Raw genomic sequence first — 23,510 nt, forward strand, 5'->3', positions numbered from 1 at the left:
ATCATGCTTTATCTGTGTTGAGGTTCCATTGCTCCCTCCCTGCATCCTGTGCCCCCTCCACCAGGGCTCACAGTTTCCTCTGCCTGTGTCACCCATCCCCTTGGCTAACTCTTTCCTCATCCTGGGGCTCAGCTTAGACCAATTATTCTTTTTTAAAAATATTTATTTATTTATTTTATATTTATTTTTGGCTGTGTTGGGTCTTCGTTTCTGTGTGAGGGCTTTCTCCAGTTGCGGCAAGCGGGGGCCCCTCTTCATCGCGGTGCGCGGGCCTCTGGGTTTTCTCCAGTTGCAGCCTCTCCTGTTGCAGAGCACAGGCTCCAGACACGCAGGCTCAGTAGTTGTGGCTCACGGGCCCAGCCGCGGCATGTGGGATCTTCCCGGACCGGGGCACGAACCCGTATCCCCTGCTTCAGCAGGGGTATTCTTAACCACTGCGCCACCACGGAAGCCCTAGACCGATTATTCTTAACCCTGGCTGTACGTTACATCCTCTGGGCAGTTTTAAGAAATACCAATGCCTGGGCTCCACCTGAGATCAATTAACATCTGAATGTCTGGGCCATGAGGCTTGACTTTGCTATTTTTAAAAGCCTGCGCAGGTGATTCTGATGTGTGGCCAAGGTTGAGAACCACAGTTTGGGGTGTTCCTTCCTCTGGGAAACTTGTCCCTCAGGCTTGGGTTACATGCTATTTATTACTGCTGCAGCCTTGTGCTCTAATCCTGTCCCCCCAGCTTTACTCAAATATAATTGATAGATAATGCTGTATACGTTGAAGGTGTACAACCTGGTGGTTTTATCCTCATTTTACTATGTAGGCCTCACTATGTCGACTCTTGGGTTTCTTCCTTGCTAGACAGAAGCTTCATGTGGTCTGTGGCTGCATCTGTGTGGTTCCCCTCTGTTGTTACCCAGCACATAGTAGGTGTTTGTAATATTTGCAAGTGCTTGTTAGGTTGATGTTTGGGCTGGACTTTGAGGTTGTTTGAATGCAGGGGTGCTCTGCTCTGTGGGACAAAGGCCATATTCCACCATCTGCCCAGATCATTTCTCTCCAACCTCATCTGCTTCTCCAAATCCCTTCCCTTAGACAAGCGAACTCCAAGCAGCCCTTTCCTTTTCCCAGTTCTGCCTGAAGTTGCTCACTCCCTTTCTACCTGTACAATTTCCCCAGCATATGGGCCACCTTTGAACTCAAAGAACTTGTGGGAAACCCTTATTTGACATTTAATCATATACATGCTGTGAGATGTTTTCAAAGTCATCCATTGGGGCACCTGGTATAAGAGATCATGTGAGTTTCTTGCTTTTGAGTAGCAATTAAAGCGTTGTTTGGAGATATTAAATTGACACTCTGGCCTTTTAAGAAAATGATTCTTAAATTATTTGTTTATTTTTGGCTAGCTTTAGTAACTCACATACAGTAAAGCTTTCCAGTTGCCCCTAAGCAGTCTCCTGGCAGCATGCAAGATCTTTAGTTCCCCGACCAGGGACTGAACCCGGGCCCCCTGCAGTGGAAGCTTGGGGTCCTAACCACTGGACTGCCAGGGAATTCCCACAGTCACAATACTTATATTTGGATTTCAGGCCAAGTGTGATCTAGGACCCTTGCTCTCATTGATGTTTCCAGATATGGCTTCAAGGGCAACCCCCAAAGCTCTCATGGACTGTGATGCTGCTATGAAAAAAAGATTTAAAATTTAAAAAAAAAGAAGCCTAAAGATGCACAAGGAATCTTACCAACAATGGAGGGCACTAATTAAATGGTCTTTTGTAGCCCTTGTCCTGTTGGAACCTGAGGTCTATCGCTTCCTTTTTATATCCACCAGAGGGCAGTGTTCTATTCTGCCTCACAGTCGGCCTCCCCTTTGAGGTCTCCCCTTTCTTTTCTTTTTCTTTTTTTTTTTTTTAATTAAAAAATTTTTTTTGGCCACGCTGCACGGCATGTGGGTTTTACTTCCCTGACCAGGGATCCAACCCAAGCCCCTGCACTGGAAGCACAGAGTCTTAACCACTGGACCACCAGGGACGTCCCAGAGGTCTTCCCTTTCAACTCCTAGCATTTCAGCTCCTGAAGTGATCCCCAAACTGTGTTTCTCAAACTTTGATTTGACTTCTAGAAATACATCTTACATCTCAAACCCACAGAGACATACAACCATATGCAACTCTATATATGTATATATAACAAAATTTCATAAAATGACACTTGTTTTCAGAGAACAGACCTGTGGTTGCCAAGGGGGAGGGGGTTTGGGAGAAGGATGGATTAGGAGTTTGGGATTAGCAGATGCAAACTATTATATGTAGAATGGATAAACAACAAGGTCCTACTGTGTAATACAGGGAACTATATTCAATATCCTGTGATAAACCATAATGGAAAAGAATATGAAAAAGAATGTATATATGTGTATAACTGAATCACTTTGCTGTACAGCAGAAATTAAGACAACATTGTAAATCAACTCTACTTCAATAAAATAAATAATAAAAAAAACACTTGTCTTTACCATGTGCAATACACTGATATTTCTATTCCCTTTCATTAAAAAAAGTGCCAATCATCACCAAATTGAGTTCATGACCTACAAATTGGGTCGCACATATTGCCTTAGAGTTCATTTAGTCTGGCATCCTGCATATTTATGGATGAAGAGATGCAGGGTTAGAGAGGGATGCTCAGTCATTGTGGGACTCAGAGCAGCACCTAGGTTAAGGCTTCAGGGCTTTGGACTCCTGATCTGTTGCTTTCAGCACAGCGACGTTCCTGCTGAGGGACACCTAGAGCTCCGGCAGGTCACAGCCATGGGGGCCAGGGTGTGCACGTGTGGGTTCCAGCCCCAGCACGCTGAGCTTCACCACACCTTGCGAAGAGTCCCCTGCAGCTCACTCACTGACTGTCACATTGGTGCCGGCCTCTGGAATCCTGCACGTGGCTCCTCCTTGCCCTGACTTAGCAGTGGTTTGCTTTATAGCCCAGAATCAAGAACGTACACAAACTAAAAGGGTAGGGAGTCAGTTGCCACTGTCGAAGTGTCTGCTTCTGAGATGCGGAGGGTGGAAGTTCTCACGTGGTTCCGTCCTTGCTCTGTAGAACGCCTCCCAGAGGACTTTCAAGATCGATTACGGCCACAACTGCTTCCTCAAGGATGGCCAGCGTTTCCGCTACATCTCGGGAAGCATTCACTATTTCCGCGTGCCCCGTTTCTACTGGAAGGACCGGCTGCTGAAGATGAAGATGGCTGGGCTAAATGCCATCCAGACGTAAGTGGGAGGGCACTGGGCTCTCACCTGGACCTGGACACCCACCCCTGGAGGGAGGGTCCAGCTGCATCTCTCGGTGCAGCTGTTTCATTGCTCAGAATGGGGAATAGCATGGTCTGGGGTCCCGGGAGAGGCTAGTCATGGGCTTGGGTGTCCCTTCTTTAGACAATTAACTACTTCTTCCAACCTTGAACTTTGTCACCAGAAATCATAAAATGGATATCAGCTTGAAAGGGCAAAGGAAAGTAACAATGGTTGAGCGTTTACTGTGTGCAGGGCACATTACATGGATGATGCCACTTCTCCAAGGTCAACCTTCTTGTTTGCAGCTGGCGAAACTGAATTTTCCCAGGCACATGTTTTTGGACAGGGTCCCCCTGAGATTTGAAGATGAGGGTGTTGGTAGGCAACCATAGCTCCTCTCAGCTCCTAGAGGGATATGCCTTGTTGGGTAGATTCCCGAAACCTACTTTGTCTTTGTGGTTCAGCTGGGGTGATTCCATGGCCCAAGGTTACAGAATTTTACCCCCAAAACTATCTCTCCTTATCTCTTCTGCTGTTGTAAAGTGACTAATTGAGAAGGAAGTTGGGGTGGCTGGCCACTTTGGTTTTTGCATTGCTGATGTGGATTGCTGATAACTCTTCAAAGATAAAGGGTGAGAAAACCCAGTGGCAGATTCCTGGGAAAGATATTTAGGAAGAATACCACTTGTTATTCTGGTTCTAGGGCCACTGGGACATGTCTATAGTTTCAACACTAAGTTCTGGGGGACCAAGACTGTTCCAGGGAACCCTGAAACCATGGGATTGTGGGAAAAAAAACAAGCCAAGGATCATCAAAGACACCTTTGTGATGGCAGTGGGTGGCTTCATATTTAAAGTTGTGTCCCAGGGCTTCCCTGGTGGCGCAGTGGTTAAGAATCCACCTGCCAATGCAGGAGATATAGGTTCAAGCCCTGGTCCGGGAAGATCCCACATGCCGTGGAGCAACTAAGCCCATGAGCCACTACTACTGAGCCTGCGCTCCAGAGCCCACGAGCCACAACTAGTGAAGCCTGTGCGCCTAGAGCCCGTGCTCCGCAACAAGAGAAGCCACCGCAAGCAGAAGCCCGCGCACCACAACGATGAGTAGCCCCCACTCGCTGCAACTAGCGAAAGCCTGCTTGTAGCAATGAAGACCCAATGCAACCAAAACTTTAATTTAAAAAATAAACTTTTTAAAATAAATAAATAAGTTTGTGTCCCATGCTGCAGGCAGCCCGAGGAGCTGGTCGGAATTTTATTTTATTTTTTATAAATTTATTTATTTATTTATTTATTTTTGGCTGCATTGGGTCTTCATTGGTGCACGCAGGCTTTCTCTAGTTGTGGCGAGTGGGGGCTACTCTTCATTGTGGTGCATGGGCTCATTGCGGTGGCTTCTCGTGTTGCGGAGCATGGGCTCTAGGCACGCGGGCTTCAGTAGCTGTGGCATGCAGACTCAGTAATTGTGGCACGCAAGCTCTAGAGTGCAAGCTCAGTAGTTGTGGCGCACGGGCTTAGTTGCTCTGTAGCATGTGGGATCTTCCCAGACCAGGGCTTGAACCCGTGTCCCCTGCATTGGCAAGCAGATTCTTAACCACTGCGCCACCAGCGAAGTCCCAGAATTTTTGTTATTTTACCTCCTTTGGGCTATTCCTGATAAAATCTTTTGTTAGGAGGACGCAGGGCTTGGAGGTTTTCCCTTTTTTTTTTTTGCGATACGCGGGCCTCTCACTGTTGTGGCCTCTCCCCTTGCGGAGCACAGGCTCTGGACTCGCAGGCTCAGCGGCCATGGCTCACGGGCCCAGCTACTCCGCAGCATGTGGGATCTTCCCAGACCAGGGCACGAACCTGTGTCCCCTGCATCGGCAGGCGGACTCTCAACCACTGCGCCACCAGGGAAGCCCTTCCAATTTTTATTGAAAAATATTTTTCAAAAAATAAGTATGCCTCTTATTACTTTAGCACAGATATTTTCATTTTTCCTAAGCCCTTATATAGGCATAAGTAATTTTTCCATAGTAGTAATTTGTGTCCATGAACTCTGTATTTTTTTAAGTCAAGCATTAAATAAGAATGGGCGTTCTTTGAGGGTCATACACTTAAAAGTGTTCCCCACAAGTTTGATTCTCTTGGTAGCTGCTGTGAAAACTCAAAAGAAGGCTTCTTTTCTGCGAGTCTGCCTTGGGAAGATGTCTGTGTGTCCTGCGGGTTTATAGTTCTGCAGACTGTTCAGAAATTCATGTAGGACACCTGGATTTTTGAGCTGTTTCCAGGAAGGGGCTGTGTGTGTCTTGGCAGGTATGTGGCCTGGAACTTCCACGAGCCCCAGCCAGGACAGTACGAGTTCACTGGGGACCATGACGTGGAGCATTTTATTCAGCTGGCACATGAGCTGGGACTGCTGGTCATCCTGAGGCCTGGACCTTACATCTGTGCGGAGTGGGACATGGTGAGTACGGCTAGACCTGCCCTGCCTGCCTGGTGTGCGGACAGGCAGGGATCTGGGGGCAAGTGAATTAAAGCAGCGTTGGTAAGTCTCTAATTCCAGGTAACACGGACCTGTGACTGAGCAAACCCAGTTGTTTGCTCAACAAGTTTACCTTGAGCAGTGCCCAGGCAGAGAGGAGCAGGGAGGGGTCAGAAGGCATGGGTCCTCCTCTTGGTGGTCACGTACAGAAGTCAGTTTCCTCATCTGTAAAAAGAAGTTCATGGTGGGGCCTCTGTTTGCCTCACAGGGTAGTTGTGAGGTGTTAAGTGGAGTAATCTGTGGAAAGGGCTTTGATTCTCAAAATATTGCATTCATGCAGAGTGATCTTATTTTTATTATGTTTACAATTTCTAATTGCCCTGAAAGTTACAACCCAGAAAGCTCAGCTCAAATACCCCTTCTCCATGACACTTTTCTTTTTTTTTTTTGCGGTATGCGGGCCTCTCACTGTTGTGGCCTTTCCCGTTGCGGAGCACAGGCTCCGGACGCGCAGGCTCAGCGGCCATGGCTCACGGGCCCTGCTCTGCGGCATGTGGGATCTTCCCGGACCAGGGCACGAACCATGTCCCCTGCATCGGCAGGCGGACTCTCAACCACTGTACCACCAGGGAAGCCCGACACTTTTCTTCTTTCCCCTCACTGCTAAGAGTAATTTCTGTCTCCCCTAAGACCTTATCATGGCCTCTTCTTCCTTTTTTTTCTCTCCTAGGGAGGATTACCTGCTTGGCTACTAGAGAAAGAATCTATTGTTCTCCGTTCTTGTGATCCAGGTAAGTTGTTACAGATGTAGTAAGAGAATTTAAGAAAGCTTCGATAATTTATATCAAAAGAGTCAGGTATTTCGGAGGCTGGGGTACTCCTGGGTGAATGCTTCTGAAAGTTTAGCGAAAATGTGTGTTCATCATCCTCCTCCAGATACTGAATGTTTTAGGAAAGAAGGATTATTCGAACAATTTGACCAGATCTCGCTGATACCCTGGTAATTCTTTGAATTGGCACTGAGCCCTGTTTGCGGTTGACTGGCTGATTTTAATGCTTTCTCTGCCTCTGTTCTTAGAATATGACATGGTTGGTGATGACTTCCAGCTAATCACAATGGCAGATGTAGTTTCTGCGGTGGTGTCACTGGATTTCTCAGTAGCTGCAGTGTCTTCAGTCTACTTTTACAGAGTTATCTATAAATGATAGGTTTTTTCTTATCTAGCTATAAACGCTGATCAATCTGCAGGTCCCATTTAGCTGCTATTCTTTTTTTTTTTTTTAATTTTTATTGGAGTATAGTTGATTTACAATGTTGTGTTACTTTCTGCTGTACAGCAAAGTGAATCAGCTATACATATACATATCTCAACTCTTTTTTTAGATTCTTTTCCCATTATAGGTCATTACAGAGAATTGATTAGAGTTCTTAGCTGCATTTCTGTCTTCTGAAGGCTTCAGTTTCTCTTGGTGATTAAGCTGGTCATAAGAGCAGCTAACACTGATTAAATTTGCTGTGTAAAAGACTAGTATATTATGTCCTATATGCATTTCCTTCTTAGTGTACTACCCTCACATTTTACGCTCTTAGTATATTAGTTTTTCCACATTTTATCTCAATTAATCCTTACAGCAACTCTATGACCTATGTACTCTGTTATCCCCATTTGACAATGTAAATGTATAATTGATTAGAACTTAATTTTTAAAAAAACTCAACTGTGACAGAGAGGACACATCACTCAGTCATTCAACAAACATTGGTGGATGCCTCCTGTGCTGCAGGCTTTTTGTCCTAATGGCAGGGGCGGATACCAGGCATACTGGTCCTTGTCCTCTCAGAGCTCCACTGAGGAGACAACTCTGGGCAGGACAACTTTTAACAGACTTTTAGTGCATGTAGCGCCCCCCATTTCAGAAAGTGGTTGTTGAATCCAGTCTGTTCAATCTCTGCTGCCAGCCGCTGGGTAATAGGCTACGTCGTGTCTCTTTGTAGAAAAAGGCATGTGATGGTGTTAAACCTGGTTGTCTTCCAGATTACCTTGCAGCTGTGGACAAGTGGTTGGGAATCTTTCTGCCCAAGATGAGGCCCCTCCTCTATCAGAATGGAGGGCCGATTATAACAGTTCAGGTAACCGCAGAGAGGAGCCTGGCCGGGTCAGGGGAGGTTTCTATTCATCCACATTATATATGGGAACAAAGCAGACATGAACCTCATATGTCTATTTCTTTCTTTTTTTTTTTTTTTTTAATTTTAAAAATTGAAGTATAGTTGATTTGCTATGTTGTGTTAGTTTCAGGTGTACAGCAAAGTGATTCAGTCATATACATATATATATATTCTTTTCCACTATAAGTTATTATGAGATATTGAATATAGTTCCCTGTGCTGTTTCTCTTCATATGTCTACTTCTTTAAGAGGCAATGCCACAGATGGTGCTTTGATTTAAATTGCATTTTGGGGAGGCATTACCATTTTTGAATGCTTGCTGTGTGAGACTCTCTGCTGGATGCCTTACAGATGCTATTCAATTATTCCAACCACCATCTTCAAAGAGGTTAAGTGACTTGGCCAAGGTCACACAGCTGGCAGATGTTACAACCTGGCTCCTCTCTGGTGCCACATTGCCTTCTGGCCACAGGGATGCAGCATGGACTGACCCACTTTGCTGTCTGCACTGCCTAGGCCATCAGTTTCCATGGGTGTGGAAAGAGGATGCAGTGAATTGGGGCCACTGTGTTTTCTCTCCCACTTCCTGCCCTCACTTTCCTTCTTCCACGTGTTTTTCACTTTGCAGTGACTGGTAGATTGTGAGGTATATCACGTGGCAAGAATTTTCCAAGTGAAAAATCGGTACACTTGACCTGCGATGATTTTTGATGTTTGTAAAAATACTTAGGTAAAACAAAACCATGTCTGTTGGTCATTTACCAAGGATGCTCTTATTGCAAAGAATACGTTATGTAAAACTGGCTGCATCCCGGACCAGCAAGGGGGTGCATGCGGCGCTCCCTAGGGGAGCGTGGGCCAGATTTCCTTCTTGTGAACAGCGCTGTGGAGTGTTTGCAGGGACGGTCATTGTGGGGAGGGAGCCTGGCCATTTCCATGCCCTTCAGATATGAGAGGGCTGGGCTGGCCAGGGTGCCCTGCGTGGTGGAGAGTGGCCAGGCTGCTACTCCCAGAGAGGTGTACTGATAGCACTCACTGCCCCTCACCTGTCCTGAGTCTGTCGCAGTTAAGCTCACAGGAGCCCATTTTCCTGTATGAAGATTTCAAGGCTGAAACTGGATGTATCTGCATAGCTGGGTCTTCTTCCTTTCTCTTGATCTCAGGTTTTCCTCAATTTTCCTTGCTTTTTAGTCTCTGCTTCTGCCGAAATCACTTTCAATTTTTGCTGACGGCTTTTCTGTACCTTTTGGTTATTGAAATGCACCAAAATGTTAACAAATATGAACTGTGCAGGGGAGAGCAAAGTTGACTGTCTTGGGGGCATTTCCTCCTATGTCCATCCCTGGCAAGCTCAGATGACTTGAACTTGACCGCGGATCCTGCGAGGACTCAGCTTCCTCCTCTCCCTTCCCCCCCTCACATCTCCACCTGCTCAAATCCCACCTAATCCTTTTGCCCCTTGATAATTAGGAGTGGGGGCCTTCCACCCACAAATTTACTTTATCCAATTTGTGAGGTACTCATCATGAGGGATTAGCCCTGTTTATACCTGCTGTTTTGGAAGAGGAACAACTGAAAATGTCTGCAGTGTTTTGTTGCTTTATTAAGGAGCTCACAGAGTGAGATAATTATTCTAGAACAAAGACCTGCAACCTGCAAACCTGGCCCTCTGCCCGTTTTTGTAAATAAAGGCCACTGGCACATGACCACGCCCGACCATTTATATATTGTCTGGGGCTGATTGTGAACCACAATAGCATAGTTCAGTAGTTGAGACAGAGACATATGGCCAACAAGCTCCAAATATTTACTCTCTGGCCCTTTATAGAAAAAGTTGGCAAACGCCTACTCTAGAAAAATCAGCGTTCCTCTGAGGCTAACTGCAACTTCGTCTGTAAGTCTCAAGCCCTTCTCTGTGTGTTTCTCCTCTCATCTCCCCCGCCTTCACACACACCTCTTCTTTCCTCTCGTTGGCAATGATAGAGAACTTGACTATACGCTTTATTGCCAGCTTTCTGAGCACTTACCAGGTGCCAGGTATTGTGCAAAAGCCCTATTCATGTATTGGCTCAGTGAATCCTCATACAACCCAGTGAGGTAGGTACACTCACCTCTTACAGACAAAGAGACATTTTACGGGTGGAGCCACCTGGATAAGAAGAGGCAGAGCTGAGGGTTGCACAGGGACTCTTGGGCCTCTGATGTCTGTGCCTGTGACCGCAGCACTAAGCTGTCTTGCGAACGTTGAGCTTTTCTCTTTCTCTAAAAACCTAACCAAATTAGGTATATGCATTTATTACAATCCTGTTTAAAATACAGTCCTGTATTTTATCTTAATACAATGATGATAATGGATAAATAAGATTTGAAAGAGTAAGTGAAAATCAATGATATTGGCTTGGGGCGTGGCCAGAAAAGAACAAGAGATGCAGAGGCTCTGGGCCCTCTTAGTTGCTAAAGCTGACCCTTAAATTTAGCTCTGAACTTCTTGGCAGTCAGATGATGAAGGAGGACACAGCCATTTAAGTAGCTCTTAATTAAAGAGGAGAAAAAAAAATGAGGGGGACAGTACCTTGCCAGTATTTGCAAAGCTTTTCTTAAGATTTATTTCAATTATTTCCAAAAGGACTTCTGAGGCACTAATCAGAGTATCAGGATCAGTCATCCAAGGGGAGTTTCCTGCTCTGTGTGAGTGGCAAACACCTTCTATTGCAGGATGGCTTCATGACCTGTGAAGCCCTTGATACTGGCCTACTACTACCTGTTTTGCTTCTTTTTTTTAAAAAAATTAATTAACTAATTAATTTTTTTGGCTGCACCTCGCGGCATATGGGATCCTAGTTCCCCGACCAGGGATGGAACCCGCATCCCCTGCACTGGAAGCGCAGAGTCTTAATCACTGGACCTCCAGGGAAGTCCTTGTTTTGCTTCTTTTATTTATTTATTTATTTATTTAATTTATTTTATTTTGGGCTGCGTTGGGTCTTTGTTGCTGCACATGGGCTTTCTCTAGTTGCGGCAAGCAAGGGCTACTCTTCGTTGCAGAGCATAGGCTCTAGGCGCACGGGCTTCAGTAGTTGTGGGTTGCGGTTTCTAGAGCACAGGCTCAGTAGTTGTGGCACACGGGCTTAGTTGCTCCATGACATGTGGGATCTTCCCGGACCAGGGCTTGAACCCGTGTCCCCTGCATTGGTGGGCAGGTTCTTAACCACTGCGCCACCAGGGAGAAGCCCTGTTTTGCTTCTTGAACCCATAACATGAAAGTACAGTCATAGAGATTCTTGCTGAGAAAACCATCGTGCATTAAACCATTTGGGAGGGGGTGCTTTGCAGATGATGATGGTGGTGTCTAGTTCTTCTACATCACCCCCTACTCCCTTCCCACTCCCCGACTCTGTCCATAGGCTTCATGGAGCTACTAGCAATTTTGCGAACAGCATACTCCTTGCAGGAATACTCTCTACCTCTCCCGCTTCCCTGACCAGCGAGTGTCTTTCTGTCTAGAGCTGCCTCAGGCAACCCCTCCGGGGAAGCTTCCTTAACCATCTCTTCCAACCACTCAGACTGGGCACCTCTTTTCTGGGGGCTCACAGTTTCTTACGCTTATGTTCGAAGGCCACATATCCCTAGGGTCACAAAAATTTGTTTTGCATTGTGTGCAGGTAGAAATTGTTATGTGTGGGAAATTTTTAAATTTTTGTAAAATTGTGAAGTATACCACACACACACATTAATGTGCCATGATGAAGCATTATGATGCGAACAGCCACAGAATGACCACCCAAGATGGAAAATGGTACGTGGCCAGGACCCTGGAAGCTTCCCAGCTGTCCTTCTTAATCACACCCCACTTCTTCTCACTGTTCTGACTTTCGTAGCCATCAGCTTCTTGCTTTTCTTTACACTTTTACCAATTATGTGCACACCAAGACTTGATAGTTTGGTTTTGACTGATTTGGATTTTCTATTCGGGAAATTGTATCGTGTGTATTTTTCAGTGTCATGCTTCTTTCACCAACCTCTATACCTCTAAGATTCTTTGGTGTATTGGATTTTTTGGTGTATCTGGTGTATTGGAAATAAATGAAGGTCATTCATTTTATTACTTTAGAGCAATGTTGCTTAACCTTTTTTTCATTGTTGCCCATTAAATATCCTCTCTAGACATATTTTTCTAATTGCCCCCCATGAAATTTTAATACCTGAGATATACTGTATAATTGTACATATATCTGTACTTTATATGAAAAATAAGGTTTAGGTTTTTTTTAATCCTATAAAAATCAGCTCCCACCTCCTTGGGGATGCTCTCCACCTCACTGAGAATGGACACTGCAGAACAGGGGTTACCACCCTCAGCACTATTGTCATTGTACCCAATAATTCTTTGTTGTGGAGGCTGACAATGCAGGATCTCTAGCAACATCCTTTGGCCTCTACCCACTGAATTAACAGATGATTTTTCCATTTTTCTTCATTTTTTAATATTTCTGCCATGGAAAGGTATTATTTATGTAATGTTTAAAGTATCAGTTACCTATTATAGGGGAGAATATCACTACAATCTGAAAACTAACACATTGGTTGTTTTCCTTATTTCTGGGAGGTATTAGAAGGTAGATTTTTATGCTGAGTTGCTTTTTGGAAAATGAGTTTTGAGGACTGATTGTAGGAGATATTTGGGGGTATTACTAAGCCTTGTCATCTCAGAGATGTGCAGGTAGTTTCTCTAAACAAAGGCTTGCCTTCGGACGTTGGAGTCTCCTGATTTCTTTCCCCTCCTCTTTTTAAATTTGCAGGTTGAAAATGAATATGGCAGCTACTATACCTGTGATTACAACTACCTGCGTTTCCTGCAGAAGCGTTTCTACTACCACCTGGGTGAGGACGTGCTTCTGTTCACCACGGACGGGGTGCATGAGAGGTTCCTGCAGTGCGGGGCACTGCAGGGGCTCTATGCCACCGTGGACTTCGGAGCAGGTTAGTGTCTACAGTCACAGAAACCCAGCTGAGCAGGCAGGTTTGGGCTTTTTACTCCATCAGTCGTTCTAGGCAGCTGTTGTTCAAGTGGCAAGGGCATTAACGAGTGAGATTTCTCAAATTTTCCTGTATCTGGTAACTGGTAAAATAGAATACCTGATAATGCACCCCTCCCTTGCAGAGATCATTTTATGTCAGCTGAGTTGGCCCTTGGGTCAGGAACTCCATTTCCAGCCCTGGAGGAGCTGGCTGCAGCCTGGAGTCCTGTTCTCTTAGGGGCTGCCTGCCAGAAGCAGTTCCAGGTTGAGGAGCTCCACCTTTCAGGCTCTGTCTGGAATGTACTGCTCTTCCCTGCTCCCCCTGTCCCCCGAGTCGTGGCTGGATGCTCGGGCTGGGTTGTGGCCATCGTGAACTCTGAGGCCAGCCCTGGGGTTCGGGGAACTTACCTGGCACTTCTATTTTCTTTCTACATAAACTCGTAAGGCTGGGAACTGTGATGGGCCGGAGGTGGTTTGGCAGATGCTACAAAAAAATCGTCTTGCCCGATGCATTAGTGCTGTGTAAGCTGCTGAGGTTCCACACATGAAAGGAGGGCTAGGCTGCTTCGGGCTGTAATGACATTAAGAAATCTTCATGTAGGCTGAGAGCAGCTTTCATAAAAGGCATGGCAGCTAAATGTAGTGTGTGATCCTAGACTTTTTTTTTTCTGTGTTTCTTTTTCTTTCTTTGGTTGTTGTTATGAAGGACATTATTGAGACCATTGAAATCTTTGAATAAAGCCTTTAGATTAGATAATAGTATTCTATCCATATTAATTTCCTGTTTTTTATCATTGTACTCTGTTTATTTAAAGAATGCCATTGCCCTTAGGGGATACACACTGAAGAATCTAGGGGTAAGGGGCCATTCTGTCTGCAAATTATTCTCAAATGGCTCAGAAAAAAATATGTATATTCATATAGAGAGGGAAAACCTGATAAATGTGGTAAAATGTTAACAATTGGGGAACCTGGGTGAAGGGAAGATGAGTTCTTTGTACTATTCTCACAGCTTTTCTGTAAGTTTGTAATTATTTCAAAATGAAAAATTACTGCCCGGCCCAAAAAGACCAGCTCTTCAAGTAGCATAAGGATCCCGCTGTTCTACCTGAGACACACGTCCAGCGTTGCCTTCTCCTGAGAAGGATGTATAGAAAACTGAAGTTGCATTTTTAAAAAGATTCTTCTACACTACCAACAAGTAAATAACTGGCTCTTAGTGAATTGAGTGTTTCTAGAAACATGGTACGTTGCTCAGAGCATTTGGCGATGAAATAACTCATCTACAAAGAGCTGCACAGGAAGTGGCATGCTGGTTTCGTCTTGCTCTGGCACACTTCCCAACACAGTGATGAAAAAGCACAGTGTTTTTCTGTTGGGAGGAACAAATTGAAGATTATTATGAGTTAGTTGTAAGCATTATTTGTATGTAGGGTGACAGCGCATACAAATAATGCTTCTGCTGTGGGTTCAAGGACAGACACTCAAGACCAGTGTACCTGGGGCAGGTGGGGCTGTGGTAGCTTTATTCATTTGTGTGCAAGATGGACAGTGCCTGGGGTCAGATCCCAGGAGAGGCGCCTGAGAGCAGCATTTAAAGATCTGGAAGCTACCGAATGCTTAATAGTGAGAAATTTACAGCCATAAAATAAATGAGATTCCGTTCTTCCTTGATGAGCACATTCTCTTCTGAAAGCTGACCTTACAGAGAAGCCCAAGGCTTGTCCAAGAGCAGGGGGTTTTTGGAGACTTGGCTGGTGTCCCTTTCACACTGGGACACCCACTGCGGGACGTGGACTGTGCATTGTGGGGTCAGGGTGTCCTCTGCTCTGGCTGGGAAGCACTGTGCGTGTTCACTGATATAAAGCAGCCCATTACCTCTCTGGGGAGAAACGCTTTCTCTCTTTAGAGGTGGAGCGGAGAACAGAGACGTGGGAAGCAAGATGAGATACAGGCATCCTAATGGAATATTTCAGAAGAAAAAATTGAGTTTGCGAGTGGTCTGGAATGACTGTTGATGTACAAATTAAAATAATTCAGAGTATACGCCATGATTCAGGGATATATGTAATTAGAGCACATTTGTCCCTTTGATTTGTTAATTAAGTGGCAGATATTTGTGCCACTATGGGGTGTATGTGTGTATGGCGCTGTGGAGCTTACCAGGAAGTATGTTCAAAGCAGGGCTATCCTGTAGGGAGCAGCTAGGTCAACCAGATGTCCAAGTGAAGTGAGTGAGTGAGTGAGTGAGAGAGAGAGAGAGAGAGAGAGAGAGAGAGAGAGAGAGAGAGAGAGAGACCAGCTGTGTGTCCAGGTGCTGGGGACACAGAGGAAGCACAAAGCCTGTGTCGTGATCTCCCAAAGGAAAGCAGTCAGGAGAGGCCCGGGCACTGTTCACAGAGGAACCATCATTCTGTGGTCCCCATGGTCCATCAAATGGATGGCCAGTGTCCCTACCTAAAGCTAGCTTGGGGGTGTGGGGAAGGGCGGGGGCCTCGGGTGCAAGTCCTACGAAGGAATCTTTTTATTTAACTTCTTGTCATTCCCATGGCTGACCGTTCTTCTCCCTCTCATTTTTCAGATGCCAACATCACAGCTGCTTTCCTAATGCAGAGAAAGAGTGAACCCAAAGGACCCTTGGTAAGAATCAGGTGTGAGGCCTGGGGAGACTCTTTGCTTGTACTAACTTCATTACCGCTGCTGGGAGAGAGCTATTAACTGCTGTGGAGGGTGGGAATGGATCCTTGGTTTCTCTGGGTCTGAGGTCAGCAGCTGATGGGAGTGTAGAGACCCCCTTCTGGACACATGGGACACAGCAGAAGCAGTGCTGCTACTTGACACTGAGGCCCTGCACTGGAGGGGGACAGAATTGGGACCAAAGTGAACATCCCGCCTCCATCAGGCTCTGCGCTCTTGCGTACCTCATCGTATTTGATCCTCGTGCCAGCTCTCATAGGTAGTATCATTGTCTGCATTTTCAATGAGGCTCAGAGACCATGTCACTTGCCCAGGGTCATACAGCTGGTGAGTGGCAGGGCCAGGATCTGTGTTCAGGTCTGTGTTTCTTGAAAGCTCTTTGTGACAGAGCTTCTCCACCTTTAGTGTGCTTACACATCACGTGGGACTCTTGCTAAAACGCAAACGTTGATCTGTTGGGTCTGGGAGGGGATTGAGATTCTGCATTTCTGACAAGCAACCAGGTGACATGGGGATGTAGGGTTGCTGACCACTCTGGGAGCCGCAAGGCTCTGTGACACGCTGTGTAGGCGCCTGGGAGGTGGAGACGGGAGGCGGCCAGGTCCTGGCAGGTGTGCTCAGCCCATCAGCGATGCAGCCCTCTCTGTGCTTCCCTTCTCCTTGCAGTTGTGGGAGTTGTCCTTGTCACTTGGCCCCATGTAAGGGGGAATATCCTGTTCCTTCCCCACAGCAAGTCAGCCTGCCCCGCCTGTGTACCCACCTTTGTACAAAGCAGCCTTTTCTGAACCTGGTCTCTGCTTCGTGAGCCATGCAGAACCCGAGTTCCCAGACTCTGGGTGGAGCTATTTCCCGGAGCCTGAGACAAGAAGTCTCCAGAACACGTCCAGATTTCTCTTTCCTTCTATAGATCAAGGGCTTGGCAGGGTCATGCCCAACAAAAACATGAAGTGCTTGGGGCCTGCTTGGCAGAATATTTGGACAAGTCTACCTCACTTTAAATCAACCTGAGATCTGAAAATCTGGATTCACACAAAGGGTGAATTTGGAGCTAATTATTTTATAAACATTTTATCATCTGATTCTTTTGCCCAACAACCTTTCCTACCATATTCAAACTGAGGATTGGTTAACAAGATTTTGATGCAGGTACATTTTCAGGGACACCTGTATTGTCCGCACCTGAGACCTGAGTTTAGGCAATGCTTTATGGGATGTCCTCATTGGCCCCCCAGCTCCAGGTAAAGTAGTGAATGTCAGCTCCTCTCCCCACCTGTTCCTCGGTAGAGAACCTAAGGCAGTAGTTACTGAGAAGCCCAGCATGTAAAGGTCTTAAGTCTATCCTAAGCTCCATATCCCTTTCTCTTTTCAGGTCAATTCTGAATTCTACACTGGCTGGTTAGACCATTGGGGCCAACCTCACTCAACAGTCAAGACTGAAGCAGTGGCTTCCTCCCTTCATGATATTCTTTCCCGAGGGGCCAATGTGAACATGTGAGTGTTATTTTTCAGAGGGGAGGCTGTTTTCCGTAGCTGTGGGCTCATGGTGAAGTACTGTCTGTTCTCTTGTTTCCTTGTAGGTACATGTTTACAGGTGGCACCAATTTTGCCTATTGGAATGGTAAGAGCAATTTTAACATCTGTTTGTAGAATCTAATCCTAAAATGTTTCTGGTGCTTGATTTTTGGAGGGGTGTGCCTATGGACAATTGTTATTTTCTATTTTTGTTTGCTTTCTCCCAAATTTTCTAATATATAAGAATTGCCTATATAATTTAAAAAATCATTTTTCTTTTATTTATTAAGAAGAGGAGAGAAATGTTGAATTTACTTTTCTATTGAGAACTGATTTTTAAAAGTTGAGTATCCAGGTGTTATGAAATAATCAATGTTATATAAATGAGGAACTGCATTATGATGATTATAAATTACCCTTCTATACTTGTTTTAGATGCTCATAAATTACTTTTCTTTTAAAATTTAATTCTGAATTTTAATTTAATTTACAAATGTGTTATAGAATCATAGAAATGGAATATTTTTCATATGTAAATACGAATCTTTCAAAGTTTTCTTTTTTCTTTTCTTTTTTTATTTTATTGAAGTATAGTTGATTTACAGTGTTGTGGTAGTTTCAGATGTACAGCAAAGTGATTCAGATATAGATAGATATAGATATATAGATATGTATTGTTTTTCAGATTCTTTTCCCTAATAGGTTATTATAAAATATTGAGTATAGTTCTCTGGCTATCCAGTAGGTCAAAATATCATCTTTCCTTAAAAAAAAATTTAAGAGACATAACTTGTACATTTAGAAGCTATTGGTTTTTTTGTTTTTTTGTTTTCTGTGGTACACGGGCCTCTCACTGCTGTGGGCTCTCGCGTTGCGGAGCACAGGCTCCGGACGCGCAGGCCCAGCGGCCATGGCTCACGGGCCCAGCCGCTCCGTGGCGTGTGGGATCTTCCCGGACCGGGGCACGAACCCATGTCCCCTGCATCGGCAGGCAGACTCTCAACCACTGTGCCACCAGGGAAGCCCTAGAAGCTATTGTTTTAAATCAAGCTAGTCAGGCAGGTCATAGTCTCTGGCTATAACTTACTTGTTCATATATTCTGGTCTTTTTCTTCTCTTTTTTTTTTTTTGTTAAAAAACACTTTGTTTTGTTGAGATATAATTCACATACCATAAAATTCATGATTTTAGGAATTTCCTGGCTGTCCAGTGGTTAGGACTCTGTGCTCTCACTGCCAAGGCCTGGGTTTGATCCTTAGTTGGGGAACTAAGACCCCACAAGCCACATGGTGCAGCCAAAAAAATAAATAAATGCATGATTTTAAAGTACATGATTCAGTGGTGTTTAGTTTATCACAAACTTGTGCAGCCATTATCACCATCTAATTCCAGAACATTTTCATTACCCCAAAAAGAAACCTCATACCCAAGAAATGCCCCACTCTCTCTCTTCCCAGCCCCTGGCAACCACTAGTCTACTCTCTGTCTTTATGGATTTGCCTATTCTGGACATTTCATACGAAGAGAACCATACAATTTGTGGTCTTTTGTGTTTGACTTCTTTCATTCAGCATAATCTTCTCAAGGTTCATCTATATTGTACTGTGTATCAGGACTTCATTCCTTTTTATTGCTGAATAATATTCTATTGTGTGGATATACCACATTTTGTTTATCCATTCATCAACTGATGGACATTTGGGATGCTCCCCCTTTTGGGCCATTATGAATAATGTTCCTAAGAACATTGATGTGTAAGTATTTGTTTGAACCCCTGTTTCAGTTCTTTTGGCTGTACACCTAGGAGTAGGATTGCTGGTTCATATGGTAACTAACTCTATATTTAGAGTTAGAGGAACTGCCACAGTGTTTTCTAAAGCAGCCGCACCATTTTACATTCCTATATGGCCTATATGGTCTTTTTTTTTAGTAGGAAACATTATGGTAAAATTCTCTTCATTACCATTGACTCTTGCAAAGACAAACCATCCTATATTGCTTTTCTCTAAACCTCATTCCCCACATCTCTCCACATCTGCATTTTCCTCTAGGAGTCATTGAGAATGCTCTACAGTTGAGTTTTGGAAGCCTAGTTGGACCTCAGTCTCCTGGTGTTAGTAATTGGACACTATCAGCTCTTAATGAAGTTTCTTCTTCAAACTGCTATCTTTTGTGCAGGGCAGGATGAGCAAGGAGAAGACTTTGGTTAAAGTATTATTAATATTATTATAAGAGCCAAAAAATGGAGATAATGCAAAGTTTAAATGTCATTTCTTAAAAGATAGTAGTGTGCCAAGGTTGGTAATTGAAGTTAGATCAGCTCTGTGTCCGTCTTCCCTTAGAAACACTTCAGACTTTGTGATGCCTTTTGCATTCAGAAAGTAGGGATTCCTCCTAGCTTCCATCCATGGAACCGACACCAGTCACCAATCCAGGAATGAAGACTGATATTTTTTGAAACTTTACAATTCATGAAACGATTTTCTATATCCTATTATTTTATTGAAAACAATACGTTCTTTTTAAAAAAAAAAAAAATATTTATTTATTTATTTATTTATTTTTGGCTGCGTTGGGTCTTAGGTGCTGCACACGGGCTTTCCCCAGTTGCGGCAAGTGGGGGCTACTCTTTGTTGCGGTGCTTATTGCGGTGGCTTCTCCCGCTGCAGAGCTTGGGCTCTAGGCATGTGGGCTTCAGTAGTATGGCACGCGGACTCAGTAGTTGTGGCTTGTGGGCTGTAGGGCGCAGGCCCAGTAGTTGTGGCACACTAGTTTAGTTGCTCCGCGGCATGTGGGATCTTCCCAGACCAGGGCTCAAACCCATGTCCCCTGCATTGGCAGGCAGATTCTTAACCACTGCACCACCAGGGAAGTCCCAATACATTCTTTTTTAAAATTTACGTATAATAACTGATTCACTTTGCTGTATACTTGAAACTAATACAACATTGTAAATCAACTATACTCCAATAAAAATTTTAAAAATAAATAAATAAAATTTACATGTATAAAACTACCACTCAGAAGTTGTCCTTAATCCTGTCCCTTGCCCCAGACCCTGCCATAAACAATACAAGGCTCTTTTCTGCCTCTGTTTTCCCATTTCGTCCTCATAGCAGTCTCATCTGGGCTGGGGATTATGGACCCACTTTACAGATAAGAAAAGCAGGGTACCAAAATAGTCCACAAGATTCGCATTCAGTTCGCAGAGAGTGGAGCCTGGGCTCAAACTCAGGCCTTGGAAAGCTGGTCACCGCTCTTTGGATAACTCCTTGCAGCCTGAAGCCTGTGTTTCCAACCCCCAAACCAGCCCCTCTGTGTTTGCGGGCCTCTCTCTCTCCTGCCTTGTTGCCCGGTCTCTTTGCGGGAGTTGGGCTGGGAGATGGGCAGTCTGTGCTCTTGGCTGCTATTCTTTGGGCCAGCTTCCCAGAGGAGAGCATGGGAGAAAACCTCTGGCTCAGGTGCTCACTGCGTTCCTGCCCACAGTAGCTGCCCATGCTGTGCAGATAGGCGCCCACTGTGTGCTCATGGATCCCCACGGGAGCCAGGCTGTCCTCTCATCCTCACATACCCTGCAAAGCTGAGGAGCAGTACATCCTGCCATTTCTCTTGCCTGCTTACCTCACACTCCCCAGCGTGGCCAGAGGACGCTAAAGTCAGCACTGTTTCCCTAGGACACTGCCCTGTGGGGATCTGAAACATCCAGAGGAAGATTTTGCTGGTAGAACTGCACAGACTTAGTTTTCCAGTCTGTCCTGTAACCCATTGGCCAACTTCCCAGCCTGGGTTCCCTTGGCCCGTAAAGTATGTTTCTGGATGTTCACACTTGTTGACAGTCCTTCACAGAGCCCCTTCTCATGCATGGCTCTGCAGAGGCCTCGGGTAAACAAGGCCATGCCTACCACTAGGATGCCCTTGGTCTAGTGGAGCGAGGTCACTGCCACACTGAGCCAGAGGAGGGACCACAAAGGAGAAGGTGAGCTCCTTGCAGCAAGGGATGTGCTTTTTCTTTTCTTTGCATCTCACAGCAAAGGATGTGTTTTACCATAGGTGTTCCCAGAGGCAGGAGAGTAAAAGTAATATGACTGGATCAATTCAATTGGTTGAGTGGTCCAGGTCTTTCAAAATGTAGATTCTGTGCACAGAACAGATGAGACAGTCGTTGGGAGATGACCTGATCCTCGGCCTCCCTCACCTGTCAACCCCGCCACCAGTAGGATCACCCAGCGTGGCTCCATCATTCGTGAGCTGTGGGATCACTCCAGGGAATTCATTACTAGATCATAGTGAACTGTCAGATTCTGTGCCTCATTTACTTAAAAATTAAATTGGATATAAGATTATCCTAAAATAACTTTATTCTTTCACACACTTGCATTGCAAAATGCTCTCTGGAGTAGAAGAGAAAGGGGTGGCATGGAGCCTTGCTGGTCTGCAAATGGCAGCGTCAGTGTCACCTGGGAGGCTTACTTAGAAATGCAGAGTCTCAGGTCTGACCCCAGCCCTGCTAAATCAGAATCCCAGGTTGGGCTAAGGAGTGTGTTTTAACGAGCTCTCCCCGTGACTCTCAGGCCAGGGCAAGTTGTACTGACACAGAGTCACTGCCCAAATTTGCAGAGTGTCCTATCTGTGCATATCACTTGTGACAAGGCTGGGGCCCGCTGGTCTGGACTGTGCCCCTTGGACAATAATTGCAACGCTGTTTGCTTTTTGCATCCACAGCATTGACATTACTTATTAGTCTCTGTGGCAGGTCACGTTCCCTGGGAAGCAGACTCTGAGATTGCCTGGCACAAGTTTATTGGGGTGTGCATCCAGGCAACACCACTGTGAGTCAGGACTGGGCAGAAGAAGCTGGGCAGTGATGCAGTCTCAAAAGTGGCTCATCTGGGGCTTCCCTGGTGGTGCAGTGGTTGAGAGTCTGCCTGCCAATGCAGGGGACGCTGGTTCGTGCCCCGGTCCGGGAAGATCCCACATGCCGCGGAGCGGCTGGGCCCGTGAGCCATGGCCGCTGAGCCTGCGCGTCCGGAGCCTGTGCTCAGCAATGGGAGAGGCCACAACAGTGAGAGGCCCATGTACCGCAAAAAAAAAAAAAAAAAAAAGTGGCTCAGCTGATTCTAGAGGGAGCTCTGGAGCTGGGATGGCCCTTTGAGTCAAGGGGACTGGGTTTTTATATCCCTGCACTGGTCAATCTTTGGATGTGGGCGATCCCAGGAGGGGTGTAATCTTGGGCAAGGCGGCCCAGCAGAGGTCAAGGACCAGAGAGGGGCACATCTGAGAGCCGTCCTCAGCAAGCAGTCCCGGTAACTGGGGGAATGAGTGAGTGCCTGGGCCCTGAAGGTCAATGTGAGAGGAACACCACAGCACCCCCTAACTCTTTGCAGACATTACAAACGCCCAAAGTTACAGTTGACTTTCAGTGGGCTGATGTGTGTCTGGAGTCATCTCCCAGTTTGTTTGGTCTGATAGCCCCTTAGTTGTTTGCTGCTGATCCTGGGCCCAGAAAACTGTGTGTCCACCATGGACCTTTTCTCAACCACACGTGAGGTCATGAACAAGATCACGGCTGCAGGGTTAACAGTCAGACGTGTGGGTCATGCCATAAGCCTTGCTGTTGCTGGTTGTGAGATGTCCAGGGGGTTTGTGGGGAGCTTCAGAGGCCCTGCTTGTCCAGTGACAGAGCTGTCTGCTGGGGTTGCTGAGAGAGTGGGCGGGGAAAGTCCTCTGTAGACTCTAAGAGCTTGGCGAGGGCCACCTGCAGGAAGAAACTCGTTTCTCTAAACCTTGCCTCCTGAGGGCCACCTCTGTGTCACTTAACAGTTGGCTCTAATGTGTTCCTTATTTTCTCCCTCCACAATGCCGAGCCATGAATCCCAAAGAACTTGTCCCAGGGGAAGGCCTTCCATAGTAGCGAGTGGCACGGTTTTGTCTTCCAGGGGCCAACACGCCCTACCAAGCACAACCCACCAGCTACGACTATGATGCCCCCCTGAGCGAGGCCGGGGACCTCAGTGAGAAGTATTTTGCTGTGCGGAATGTTATTCAGCAGGTGAGTGCTTTGTGCGGGCTGCAGGGGCTGGCCTGGGCCAGAGCCTGCCCGGGACTCACAGTGCTCTGTGGACAACTTCCTGGACCCTTTGTGTTTAAAAGGACAGATGAAGGGAAGCATGAGCAAGACTTGGCCTTGAGTCTTGGTCCCACCGAGTAAGAGTGAGCCTGTCAGCAAGGTACTCCACAGTACGTTGTAAGGATTAAAAAGAACACAGGTAAGGCCTCCGGTACAGCCCTGACACATCTGTTGTCCAGTAAGCGGAGGCCATTTATACTATTATTCATACTAAACAGAAGAAAA

The 23,510-nt window shown here is 45.7% G+C and overlaps 1 protein-coding gene across 5 annotated transcripts in view; it reads left to right on the top strand.

Moving 5' to 3' along the window:
• GLB1 (galactosidase beta 1) overlaps positions 1-23,510 on the top strand; it is a 98,811-nt gene that overhangs the window by 19,647 nt on the left and 55,654 nt on the right. For all 5 annotated transcript variants that reach the window (XR_010835016.1, XR_010835017.1, XM_059077341.2 and 2 more), the window contains exons 2-10: positions 3,100-3,269; positions 5,592-5,742; positions 6,491-6,551; positions 7,797-7,891; positions 12,731-12,911; positions 15,531-15,589; positions 17,016-17,137; positions 17,224-17,264; positions 23,095-23,207. Coding sequence is in view for 3 of the 5 variants with exons in the window: in XM_059077341.2 (XP_058933324.1) it covers positions 3,100-3,269; positions 5,592-5,742; positions 6,491-6,551; positions 7,797-7,891; positions 12,731-12,911; positions 15,531-15,589; positions 17,016-17,137; positions 17,224-17,264; positions 23,095-23,207 (993 nt within the window). In the remaining 2 variants the exon portion in view is untranslated. The remainder of the gene's footprint in view (positions 1-3,099; positions 3,270-5,591; positions 5,743-6,490; positions 6,552-7,796; positions 7,892-12,730; positions 12,912-15,530; positions 15,590-17,015; positions 17,138-17,223; positions 17,265-23,094; positions 23,208-23,510) is intronic.

Source organism: Kogia breviceps, chromosome 10 (genome assembly GCF_026419965.1).
Source record: "Kogia breviceps isolate mKogBre1 chromosome 10, mKogBre1 haplotype 1, whole genome shotgun sequence".
Classification (NCBI taxonomy): domain Eukaryota; kingdom Metazoa; phylum Chordata; class Mammalia; order Artiodactyla; family Physeteridae; genus Kogia; species Kogia breviceps.